This window comes from Danio aesculapii, chromosome 15 (assembly GCF_903798145.1).
Source record: "Danio aesculapii chromosome 15, fDanAes4.1, whole genome shotgun sequence".
Classification (NCBI taxonomy): Eukaryota; Metazoa; Chordata; class Actinopteri; order Cypriniformes; family Danionidae; genus Danio; species Danio aesculapii.
The window spans coordinates 4309441-4323949 of NC_079449.1; the positions used below are offsets into that span (position 1 = coordinate 4309441).

At 33.5% G+C, this 14509-nt stretch overlaps 1 protein-coding gene across 1 annotated transcript in view; it reads left to right on the plus strand.

Moving 5' to 3' along the window:
- gria4a (glutamate receptor, ionotropic, AMPA 4a) overlaps window positions 1-12910 on the plus strand; it is a 154950-nt gene extending 142040 nt beyond the window's left edge. Inside the window, exons 11-13 of the mRNA XM_056474044.1 lie at window positions 2625-2739; window positions 6745-6882; window positions 11743-12910. Of these exons, the coding sequence (XP_056330019.1) occupies window positions 2625-2739; window positions 6745-6882; window positions 11743-11907 (418 nt within the window). The 3' untranslated portion in view covers window positions 11908-12910. The remainder of the gene's footprint in view (window positions 1-2624; window positions 2740-6744; window positions 6883-11742) is intronic.
- Window positions 12911-14509: the final 1599 nt, after the last annotated feature.

Below are 14509 nucleotides of genomic sequence, written 5' to 3' on the forward strand. Positions count from 1 at the left end.
CTGTGTTCTCTGAACTCCTCTCAAGCGGTGGACTTCTTCATTCTGATTGTTTGCCGCCGAACTGCGTCATAGCTCATTTCCATAAAGTTGACTTGATTTCAACTCTCCTCGACGCCCACACCGGCGAAGACACGCCGCGCTGCTCCTCGCCGGCTATTGCCGCCGGCTCTCATTGAAAATGAATGACTTCTGGTTACTTTGACGCTCTCGCCGCTTTCGGTGTGAATATACGGTCAGTGTTCCACCAGTGAGGATATACATCAATATTGCTCTGCTGCAAGTGTTATATTGTGTATAAAACAGTTTTACAGCAGAATCGTGTATATAAAAAAGAACATCAAAAAAAGTCTCAAAAACCCTTTTGTAAGAAAAACTACTTTTTTTCTGCCATTCATTCATACACATCTGCAGATGACATCAGAACAGCAGAAACCCTTGCTACTTCACTTCAGAGCTAGTATTTAAATGATTCTCTAGAGTAATGTCTAAAATGATGACAAAACAGCTGATTTTGCTCACATTTTAAGATCATAACGCTGAACGGCATGAAATGTCATCAGTCTACAGAGATTTCCCAGTATTTCTCTGTTGCGATTAGGAGATCAAAAATATTAACCTCGAAAAAGCCAAAGCAAAGCTAACACTACCAGATTACTATGGTATAAATACAGCACTACAACATACAAAAGAGAGATCAACTTAGAAAGTCACTTACCTGTTCTGTAATGGTGTGATCAGCTGTAGTTTGAAATTTACACTAAGTTTTTCTCCTCTAAGGGCTTATTATGCGGTCTCTGTCGCCATCTTGTGGTGGAACATCAACCGTCTTTGCTCTGCTCCGTATGACAGGCTGATGGCCGCCAATGCAGAGAATCTCCAAAATTATAAATAATTTAAGATAGGCACTATCCTTTTAAATAAACTGAATAGTTGCAGTGCATTATGTTGTCCAACAGCTGCAATATTTGTCAAACTGTAGTGAGTTTGGCTCCATGATGTCAATAATACAAGAGGCAGACAAGGGTGAAGAGGCAGTTTTTTGCTAAATTTGCATTGGTATGTGTACTGTGAATATATATATATATATATATATATATATATATATATATATATATATATATATATATATATATATATATATATATATATATATATACATACATACATACATACATACATACATACATATACGAGAATATCGCACAGCTATCAGCCAGATTCGATATTCACAGTACACATACAAATGCAAATTTAGCAAAAATCTGCCACATAATCAATCATTTTAGTCACAATATATATATATATATATATATATATATATATATATATATATATATATATATACACAAGCTTTTATTTTTGGATGTGATTAATCATTAATGATTATTCTTTTTAATTAACGATTCATCTTTTGAGAGCATATATAAAAAAAAACATAAAAATTGTAATAGAAAAGTACATTTAAATCGAAAAAAAGCAGGAATAACAAAATAATGCAACATATTTATATTAACCCTAACCCTAACTTTATGCATAATCAACATTAAAATCTAATTAAACTGATTTATAGGCCTATATACTGTATAAGCACGACAACAACGTGAGACAAAATCTAATATGCAATGTAAATAAGAAAAAAATCTACTTTATTTTTTAAAAATGTCACCAAGAAATAAAGTATTAGATTATATTATTATTTCAAATCTACCGATAAAAATTGTAATTTAAATGTATGTAACTTAAATTAAAACAAATGGATTAATTAAATTAAAATATAAGCATGCATAATAGACTGTGAAATATGCATGCAAAATATGCTCAAACTGAAATGGATATCATTTTTAAAAAGTTGAAAAAAGTCAGCGTCAATAGTCTAGTGGTTAGTGCGTCAACACATACACATCACGGCGATCCAAGTTTGATTCCCGGCTCAAGGTCCTTTACCGATCCTTTCCCTATGGAAAGCTCTGCTCCCCGTATTTTCCTGTCTGTAAAGCTCCACTGTCCTATCAAAATAAAGGACATGAAAAAAAAACCCTTATAAAGTAATTATAAAATATATATATATATATATATATATATATATATATATATATATATATATATATAAAATGTTCATTTGTAAATGTTCTAATATCACTATAATAATTTGATCAAATGTTAAATAAAAAAATTAAATGGGAAAAATTTACGATCAAATTCTGAGAACTTGTTTGTTTGTCATCAATCAAATAAAATTCAAAGCTAATAATATCAAAACTATATCATTTAATATTAAAACTAGTTTTGAAACCATCATAAAGCCATGCGTTGTAGATCTGTGCTGTGGGCTATTTGTGATCAGCCAATAGTTCTGTATTCTCAGTAATTGTTGGCTTTTGTAATGTAATCAGGGCAGTATGTGTCAGTTGCCTGAAGCGATGGAGCGAGATCCCATCCGTACGTTTGCGGCTCAAAACCACACCACACACACACACACACACATACAAATGAGCTGCACACGTGTCCCCGATGGGCGCTCGGCTTCATCACTTCATCTGATACTGTGTGCCAAGATGTACTGTAACCTAATAACATAAAATAACATGGCCTATGATGTTATTTATGTTATTCTCTCTGAGAAGAACGCCGGTAAACCTGGCGGTGTTGAAACTGAGTGAAGCAGGAGTGCTAGACAAACTCAAAAATAAATGGTGGTACGATAAGGGCGAGTGTGGACCCAAGGACTCGGGAAGTAAGGTCAGTTTCCGGCAAAAGCTGAAAAGCGCAGATTTCTGAAAAGCACAAATACTGCTGACAGTAGTCTTAACACGTCACTGTCGTCTCCAGACTGAAGTTCGGAACGATCACAATAGAACTTTTAGAATGCGACACAATTCCGAACTATGATGTCATGGTTAGACGTTCATGACATCATAACAGTGTTCTTTTTCTAGAATGCAGATTTGTTGCAATACGGACGAGTTTAATAAAACAGATACTTAGATACAGTACAGTACAGATACTACTTCGAGAGAATACTGCACTATTAAAAAGACTAGAGTGGGATAATGTTCACTTATTCACTCATATAGCTTCAAGGCTTGTTGGTAGAACCCCATTTCATTTCAACTCGGAGAGCCAGATTGTCTGAAAAAGACAATATAATAATGAGACATATAAATTTAAGTCTATGTTTTAGTTTGAAAAATAATACTTTATTAATAAAAATAAATAAATTTATTTTATAGAATATGTAAATTACTTATTATATTATATTATATACGACAAGTGTACTTAAATGCCGTTTACAAATAAGAAAACAATTATAAATTATTTAGATAATTAAATTGTAATAATTAAAATAAAACAAGATTAATGCACACTTTGGTATAAAAGAAAACTCTCTCTACATAATCTACTCACCGGCCACTTTATTAGGTACACCTTACTATGGGTTGAACCCTGTTTTGCCTTACCGAACTGGCTTAATCCTTCATGGCATAGATTCAGAAAGGTACTGGAAATGCTGCAGATTTGTCAGTTGCACATCTATGTTGTAAATCCCCCGTTCCACCACATCCCAAAGGTGCTCTATTGGATTGAGCTCTAGTGACTGTGGAGGCCATTTGAGTACAGTCGTCATGTTCAAGAAACCAGTCTGACAGAACTTTATGACATGGTGCGTTATCCTGCTGGAAGTAGCCATCAGAAGATGGAGACACTGTGGTCATAAAGAGATGGACATGGTCAGCAACAATAGGTAGGCTGTGATCAATTGGTACTAATGGACACAAAGTGTGCTAAGGAAATATCCCCCACACCATTACACCACCACCAGCAGCCTGAACTGTTGATACAAGACAGCATGGATCCATGCTTTCATGTTGTTGATGCCAAGTTCTGACCCGACCATCTGAATGTCGCAGCAGAAATCGAGACTCATACCTCAGTTTTAACGAGTGGTTATTTGAGTTACTGTTGCCTTTCTGTAAGCTTGAACCAGTCTGGCCATTCTCCTCTGACCTCTGGCATCAATAAGGCATTTGCGCCCACAGAACTGCCGCTCACTGGATATTTTTTCAGACCATTCTCTGTAAACCCTAGAGATGGTTGTGCATGAAAATCCCAGTAGATCAGCAGTTTCTGAAATACTCAGACCAGCCCGTCTGGCAGCAACAACCATGGCACTTTCAAAGTCACCTAAATCCCCTTTCCTCCCCATTCTGATGCTCGCTTTGAACTGCAGCAGATCGTCTTGACCATGTCTACATGCTTAAATGCATTGAGTTGCTGCCATGTGATTGGCTAATTAGAAATTTGTTAACGAACAGTTGGACAGGTGTACCTAATAAAGTGGCCTGAGTGTATATCTCTATGTATTTGCAAAGTGGATTAATATGATCTAATAATTATGCAAATGACTGATACAAAATAAAATTATTAAATTTAGAAAAATGAATGACATTTTTAATAACATTACATTTGTTAATTTGTGGATTGATATGATTATTAATTATACAAATAATTACAATTGAAAATAATTACGATAAAAAAATTGTTACATTTAAAAATATATTTAAAAAAATTGATTATAATAATTTTTTTACAACTGTTAATTTGTGGATGAATAGGATGTGATAACACAAATCATCCACAAATGGATTAAACAAAATTGGATTTAAAAATGTCATGTTTTAATTTGCTCTAATATGATCTAATAATTACACAACAAAATCTTTAGGATTTTTAGATTTGTTCATATTTAAAATCTAAAAGCCTTCAGATTTCAATCTGCGTATAACAGAACTTTAGGACAATAAATCAACAGCACCACTAATTAAAGCTATTAGTTATTTTAAAGCACTTTATTATGTTATAATTAATAAATGATCGACTTATTTATTATTAATATTTGACTATTAATTAAATATTGACTATTTATTGAATATTGACTTGATAAAATAATGAATACTGATAAGACGTAGACTATAGATAACATATTGACTATTGATGAAATATTGACTACTGATTGTAAATACTATTTATTCAATATTGATTGACCATTGATTGAAAATAATATAGACAACTGATTAAATATTGATTAAATACTGATTATTATTGAATATAACCTTAACACAATATTGAATGTTGATTAAATGTTGATTATTTTGACATTTGAATAAACATTGACTTTGATTTTTTGATTTTTTTTATAATTTGATTGATGAAATATTGACTAATGAATGAATATTGACTATTGCTTGAAAAATATACAGACAATGATTAAATATTGGCTCTTGATTCAATATTTACTATTAATTAAATATTGATTAAATATTGTTTATTGACAAAATACTGACTATTGATTAGATTATTGATTTCATTGACTATTGATTAAATATTGACTATTGATTAAATATATATTACTGTTAACACTGACTATTGATTAAATATCGACTATTGACTATTAATTGAATGGACTATTAATTAAATATTTACTACTGATTAAAAATACTGTTCATTAATTATTGACTGAATATTGACTATTGATTGTGAATACTTTAGACAACTGAATAAATATTGGTTATTGATTGAATATTGAATGAGTGTTAATTAAATTTTGATCAAATATTATAGACTATTGATTAAATATTGACTATCGATTGAATAGATTATTGATGAAATATTGACTATTGATTAAATATTGACTATTGATTGAATAGACTATTAATGAAATGTTGACTGTTGATTGAAAATACTATTTATTGAATATTAGTTGTTGATTGACTATTGATTAAATATTGATCAAATAATATAGACTATTGATTAAATATTGATCAAATAATATAGACCATTGATTAAATATTGACTATTGATTGAATAAACTATTAATGAAAAATTGACTATTGACTAAACAGCCTATTGATGAAATATTGACTATTGATTAAATATTGACTATCGATTGAATAGACTATTAATGAAATGTTGACTATTGATTGAAAATACTATTTATTTAATATTAGTTATTGATTGACTATTGATTAAATATTGATCAAATAATATAGACTATTGATTAAATATTGACTATAGATTAAATAAACTATTAATGAAAAATTGACCATTGACTAAACAGCCTATTGATGAAATATTGACTATTGATTGAATATTGACTGTCGATTTAATAGACTATTAATGAAATGTTGACTATTGATTGAAAACACTATTTATTTAATATTAGTAATTGATTGAATATTGAATGAGTATTGATTAAATATTGATCAAATACTATAGACTATTGATTAAATATTGACAATTGATTAATTAAACTATTAATGAAAAATTGACCATTGACTAAACAGCCTATTGATGAAATATTGACTATTGATTAAATATCTACTATCGACTGAATAGACTATAAATGAAATATTGACTATTGATTGAATATTGACCATTGACTGTAAATACCACAGACAATTGATTAAATATTGGCTATTGATTGCATATTGACTATTGATTAAATATTGATTATTAATAAAATACTGACTATTGTTTAGATATTCACTATGATTAAATATTGAATGAGTATTGATTAAATATTGATCAAATACTGACTTTTGGTTAGATATAGACTATTGATTCCATATTGATTGAACAGTTTAACATCTGCCCTGTGTAAATGTATTGAAATCGTGATTGCCACTTCCTGCATCCCGCTAACGCCATCTTTTCTCCTTTTCTCCTTCGCATCCCTCGCTCTCCCAGGACAAGAGTTCGCAGGCTCTGAGCCTCAGCAACGTGGCGGGGGTTTTCTACATCCTGGTGGGCGGCCTGGGTCTGGCCATGCTGGTGGCCCTGGTCGAGTTTTGCTATAAGTCCCGCGCCGAGGCCAAGAAACTGAAGGTGGAATCGGCTGAACTGAATTTTAGCCCCGCTCCCAGCCCGACGCACAGTGTGCAGAACTTAGCCACTTATAGAGAGGGATACAACGTGTACGGCTCTGACGCAGTAAAGATATAGGGGTAGGACAGTATACGTCTGCTTGCGGTCGCAGGGGTGTTCGGCCTGACCCTCGTCAGACGTCCCGCTAATGTTGTGACCGCTTTCCCATCTTTACGTTTTCTTTTGTTTTTCTTTCAAAGAGATCCCTTCATTTCTGTCGCCTGTCGTTTCCTTTCACATCTGTTCATTTATTTTCGTTCTGTTCTTTTTCTGGAGTTGCCTTGACTAGATGATGGCATCAGTTTGGTCTTCTGGCTGCAGTTGCTGGTGTTTGCACTGTTGGCTTTCTTGTTTCAGACACCTGCATTAAAGCAAAAAAAGGCACAAGACGGAGAACATATAAACACACACATATACATGGACAAAGCTGCCATATTGCCATTAGGATCTCAAAGATTTCGTGTACGACCATCAAAACACTTTATATAGGAATGCTGCTTATATATTGTTTATTTAGAGATGCTTTAGAGATACTCTCTGCTATAGACCAGCGCTTCTCAACTTGCTGTTTTAATAGGATATAAACAATGCTGTCAAATCATGTGACTAAGCATGTATAGTTGAAGTCAGAATTATTCGCTCTCCTGTGAAGTTTTTCATATATTTCCCAAATGATGTTTAACAGAGCAATGAAATTTTCACAGTATTTCCTAAAATATTTTTTCTTCTGGAGAAAGCTTTATATGTTTTATTTCAGCTAGAATAAAAGCAGTTTTTAATTTTTTGATAAGCATTTTAAGGTCAATATTATTAGCCCCTTTAAGCTATATATGTTTTTTATTATTATTTACAGAACAAACCACTGTTATACAGAACAAATGCCACTGTTACAGTGGCAATGACTTGCCTAATTACCCTAACTTGCCTAATTTAACTTAGTTGAGTCACTTTAAGCTGAATACTAGTATCTTGAAAAACATCTAGTCAAATATTATGTACTGTCATCATGGCAAAGATAAAAGAAATTAGTTATTAGAAATTATTAAAACTATTATATTTAGAAATGTGTTTAGAAAATTCTTCTTTCCGTTCAACAGAAATTAGGGAAAAAATTATAGAGGGGGTTAATAATTCTGACTACAACTATACAGTTGTTTACATTATGAATCAGTCAACTTTTTAAGAAAAGTCTTATTAAATGAGCTTAAAAATATTATTAATTATGAATTATGTTATTATTATAAATATTAATTATGAAACAAACTGTTTAACCCTTGTATTGCATAAACAATTCAGAGTGGGGTTTTTATGGTCAAGTTCAAAATGACCCAAGGAGAATTCAATGCAACTTTACCACCAAAAAAAGCAGGTAAAACAGTAAAGTTTTCCAAAAACTAAGCTCAAGTTGTAATGTTTGAGAAGTATGAAAGGGATTAGTTCACCCAAACAGTGTTGCCAACTATTTTCAACGAAAAGGCGCTACGCTCTGCCCAAAAAGTTGCTCAATGATTACGTCATACGTCAATTTGCATATTACTGACGTCATCACGTTCTACCGTTTCTGTTTGTTTAACAGCCTATGGTTAATAAAGTGGGTATTTATATTTGCACTACGCTTTATATATGCATGTTAATTTAACAAGATTTATTGCTGTTTGAATACAGTATATTAATATAGATGTGTAGTGAATTTGTAGTAATCTCTCAGACGTAATAAACTCAGACAAGTTCCGAAACTGTCACTAAAATATCTGTGATTGTGAACAAGAAAAGAATAAATAGTCAAATTAAATTGTTATATTTAAAATAAAGCAGAAGCAGATCGGTTTGACTGTACAAGGGAAATAGCTCACATTGCTGCCGGTGCTAAATCATTTACTGTCGATACGCAGAGGCTGATCTGCTCTCTGGCTGTAGGCGGGAGAAACTGCTGTACTGAACAGTACAGTACGGACACACGAGAGTCTATAAAAATCTAGAGTCTATAAAAAAAGTTGCTAGATTTGTCGCTAGTCACTTTTTTCTTTTTAAATTGTCGCTAAGGAGGTCTGAAAAGTTGCAAAAAGTTTGCAACACTGCACCCAAAAATGAAAATTCTGTCATCATTTACTTCACTTTGACTTTAATGTTTGAGTTTTTTTCTTCTGTCGAACACAAAGATTTAAAATAACCACCGACTTGTATTTTATGTTCCAGCTATGGCTGATTTTCACCAACATTCTTCATAATATCTTCTTTTGTGTTCAACAGAAGCTCATAAAGGTTTAGAAATACTTGTGTGAGGTCATTGAAATTTACACCACGCTCAATACAAATTGACACTTTACATGTCTTTTTATGATCCTAATTGAGAAAATGTTATATGCTGTAAGTTAAATGGTCAAATTTACTCTAGAAAATGGCAGCTCTGGTTTGGAAGATTTTTGACGTTAAAAATACAGTAGAAACCGTAAAATAAATGTCAAAATTAACAGTTAACTTCCAATGTAAACTGTATGCCGTCTGGTGGTCAAGTTGGCACAGCAAACCTTTTTTGAGATATAAACTTCAAATTTGGATTATAATTTCTTAGCTTCGGTTTTCTGTGAAATATAAATATATTATTATGTAATATAATGAAATATACATTTATTGTTTTACTACTTTTATAATGTTATAGGTACATAACTTTTACAAACATTGTCGAAAGTATTAAAAAAGGCTCATATTCCTCAAAACACACCGAAATCAGGGCGCTCTTAAATAGTAAATGTAAAATCTAGTGGTCATGTTTGGTACTGCAGTTAAACAAAATCTTAGTGAAAGCTCATTTTTTGGGATATCAACTCCAAATTTGGAATATAATTTGTTCAGCTATTGAGCTAAATATATATATGTTATATAATATATATATAATATAAAATATACATTTATCGATTTATTACTTTCATAAACTTAAAGGCACATAACCTTTATTTTAATATTATTGAAACTTTTTTTCACTTTAGCTTTGGTCTCAGCTTTAAAATGAGACCAAGGATTGAAGATTGGTGTTCATTAAGGGGTTAAAAAAACATAATAACGTCAACAACAAACAAAACATAAGTGAAGTGTCATGCGGGAACTTCTGCAAAACTCAATTCACAGCTATTCACCATATATGTACCAAGAAAACTTGCTGTTATCCATACTGTTATTCAGGCCCGGTGGCTAGAGCCACTGCCCCTCTGCCCTTATTGGCTGAAGTGCCCCCTCAGCCTGTACCTCCTCCCTCCCCCTCCAACGCATCCCAGCCCCGCCCCTCCAGTGATTCCGCCCATCCCTATTTTGCGCCCCCTGTCCCCGTCGTTCTTCACTTCGCTTTCCGCGACCGTTCCCCCCCACTTAGAGTGATTCCCGCGACCGTCACCGTACCCCTCAGTTAAGCTACGGTCACACTGGGCTTTGTGTGTGCGAAATTATGTCGTGCGGCGCTGCAAAAAGGGGCGGGATTAAACAAGATGATTAGACATAAAAAAAACTAGTGATTGTTCCATGTTTTAAATTTCTGTCCAGAGAGGTCCTGTTTTGATCCTCGATTGGTCTAACGCAGTCCAGTGATGTGATTTCGTAGGTCAGAGTTCACCAAGCTTGAACTTTGCACCGCAGCAACATGCGAAACTTGACGCATGACCCTGCGTTTCCGGTCTGACGCATTTGCGTGTGTATGAATGGAAGTCTATGGAAAGAAAAGTCAAGTGTGACCGCAGCTTTAGCCAGATTCTCTTGACCGACACCCCCCCCCCCCCCACACACTTACCGTGATTCTCGCGACCGTTACCCCCATCTCCCACGTAGCGTGATTCCCGCGACCATCACCCCACCCCTCAGTTAGCGTGACATACGTGAACGTCACAACCCCCCGTTACCCCCTCCTCCCACTTAGAGTGATTATCGCGACCGTTACCCCCTCCCCCACTTAGCGTGATTCCCGCGACCGTCACCCCACCCCTCAGTTAGCGTGATTCCCGCAACCGTCACCCCACCCCTCAGTTAGCGTGATTCACGTGACCGTCACAACCCCCCCTCCCCCCAAACTTGATTCTTGCGACCGTTACCCCCTTCTCCCACTTAGCGTGATTCACGCGACCGTCACCATAATCCTTTGCCTACCGCGGTGCACTGCTGTTATTATTACTGTTGCATTTTATAGAACTTTACCATTAAAACCACCATTTTTACAGCATTTCTCTAATTAGCATGCAACGTAATACAAGGGTTAAAAATAACTCAATAACTGTGTAATTCTCCCATTGAACTTCAAAACAAAAGCAGTTGAGATCCTCTGCTATAGACAGCAGCTACAGTACGTGCAGCGCATTATTTGGCACAAGCAGGGCATTATAGATCGAACGGCTGTTGGTTTAATGATGTTCGGTTGCGTTTGACTGTCTTTTTGTTGTAAGTGACATCAACAAACCAATCTATAATGCTGTACTGATGCCTAATGATGCTTCATATATTAGACTCACACCTACGAAGCATTAGCAGTATGAACGTATAAAGTGTTATGGGACACTATTACTCAAAAAATAAAGAGAATTAGCGGGGTTTAACAACATGAGCGAAGGGCTGCACGCTTGCGTTAGAAATGCAGATGTCTAGCCATGTTGTCTATTTTTTGATTGAGATGTTTTCTGTATTTGTCTTTGGCAGTGGCCTTGAGCTTCTCTCTCTCTCTCTCTCTGTCTATATGAATGTGTCTCCAGTGGTTGTGATGTCACACTGTGTCATATTGTTTGCCCCTCCCCCAGAGAGTTCCACGTATTCTGACTCCGCCTCTCATCCCGCCCCCTCCTCTAGCTCACCTTCTCGGAAGCCATGAGAAACAAAGCCCGCCTGTCAATCACGGGCAGCCTGGGGGAAAATGGGCGTGTCCTGACGCCAGACTGCCCTAAGGCCGTGCACTCTGGCCGCTCCTACCGACATGGCCCCGCCCTCGCCGTGGTGTCCTCCGACCTCCCATAGAAACCAAAAACTCACCTTGTGCCTTAAACCATCTTATCCGAAGTTCAGAAACGCGCCGGCTTGCGCTTCCCGGGGATTTGGACCTGAAAAGAAAAACAATTCAGCCCTCGGGAGGAAAAAACAAACACAAAAAAAAAAAGACGTCAAAAATTGTAAACGAACACTGAGATGAACGTTTTGACGCAGTCGAGCATCAAGGATCCGTGATGCCTTAACTGAAGCCTTTGGGGAGAAAAAAAACAACATTGAGATGAAAACAAAATTCACGTAGACGACCAGATAACTGTACATGTAAAGACATTAGCTGCGCTTCCCTGTTCAGCATTATTAGACGTATTAACTCACACCAGAACGACGCATTTGGTCCACTAGCTGTATTTACTAAACCGTATGTAGATATTCTCTCAGGAGCCATCCAAGGAGGACGACGACGTTCATTTTGGGAGTGGAAAAAATGGGAGCCGCTTGCTTTTTTTCATTTTATTTGTATCTTTTTGGGACTGAATTGTAAATAGACCAGTAGTAAAAGCTGAACACGATTCTTTTATAAAGCATCTTAGGTAATAATTCATTGCAATAATGACCATAGGGAGAGACCTGACTTGTAATTAAGAGACCTTTTATAAAACACACAAGTATTATTATTATTATATCTACAGAAATGAATCTATATAATAGAGGGACTAAAAACAGCACCGTTTGCGTGTGAGACCATGGCATCTGTTCTGTTAACAATTGTTTTTGATAACTGATGTAACGCAGTGTGTGTTCGTGTCTTTGTCTTTAATGAATGTCCACGCATTTCACCGTTCGCACAAACACACACACACACACAGACACACAAACGAGCGTATGTGAACGCCGCCTCGCATCATCACAGCAGGATCACACACACTGACTCCTGACTCTCACGTTTGGTGTTTGGTTTTGTTTTCTTTGCGTTCATTTGCTTTTCTCTTTGTACCCACCAATTCAAATAAAACTGGAACATTTATACTATAAACGACTGTTTTTATTTGCATGTTGAACAAATGCTGATGACACTGGGGTTGTTGAATTACAGTTTCAAAGTTCAACCAAAAGTATGATTTACTCACCCTAATGTCATTCAAAGGGTGGCACACATATATATATACACATATATATATATATATATATATATACACACAAATATACACAAATATATATATATATATATATATATATATATATATATATATATATATATATATATATATATATATACATATATATATATATATATATATATATATATATATATACATATATATATACATATATATATATATATATATATATATATATATATATATATATACATATATATATATATATATATATATATACATATATACATATATATACATATATATATATATATATATATACATATATATACATATACATATACATATATATACATATACATATATATATACATATATATATATATATATATATATATATATATATATATATATATATATATACATACATATATATATATATATACGTATGTATATATATATATATATATATATACATACATATATATATATATATACGTATGTATATATATATATATATATATATATATATATATATATATACATACATATATATATATATATACGTATGTATATATATATATATATATATATATATATATACATACATATATATATATATATACGTATGTATATATATATATATATATATATATATATATATATATATATATATATATATATATATATATATATATATACATAGGTATATATATATATACATACATATATATATATACCTATGTATATATATATATATATATATATATATATATATATATATATATATATATATATATATATATATATATATATATATAATATATATATATATATATATATATATATATATATATATATATATATATATATTCAGTGTAAAACCATATCATATGATAACCATATTTTACAACACACATTTCTCCCAAGAAAGAAAACCTGTCAAAGCATCAAAAAACAACTCAAGAACACTGAATCTTTAAAACAAAAAAGAAGAAATGACCCCAGTATACTTTATCTAAAGATGTTTGAGGTATAACCCAGGCTTTATAAACCTCAACAGACTGTATTGAAGAAAAAGAGAGACTTCTGGCTCATTCTCACTTACAGACACACACATCTGAGGCTCTCCATCATCGGGGAGGATCCGCTTCGCTCTGGAGATCTCCACTTCATCAGACATCACAGTTTTCTGCACTCGTCTTCATCTCCCAGACTGCTGGCGCTTCAATCCCGCAGGCTTAACGTGGACTAGCACAAACACTTTGGTTAGTGTGCTTCAAATAGACATGAAAGATGAATATTATTGCTGGAGCAGTAGCCTAGAGGGCACAAAACAGCATTAAAAAATGTCATAATACACATCAAAAATCAGTGAGGACAGTCAAGGAATTTTATTTTATGTGTTTTTTGACACCAATGTTACAGTAGATGTTAATTTGATGGTGTTTTGACATCAAGGTAGTCAACTGACATCAAAAACATGTTAAAATGACATCAAATTGAGATCAAAT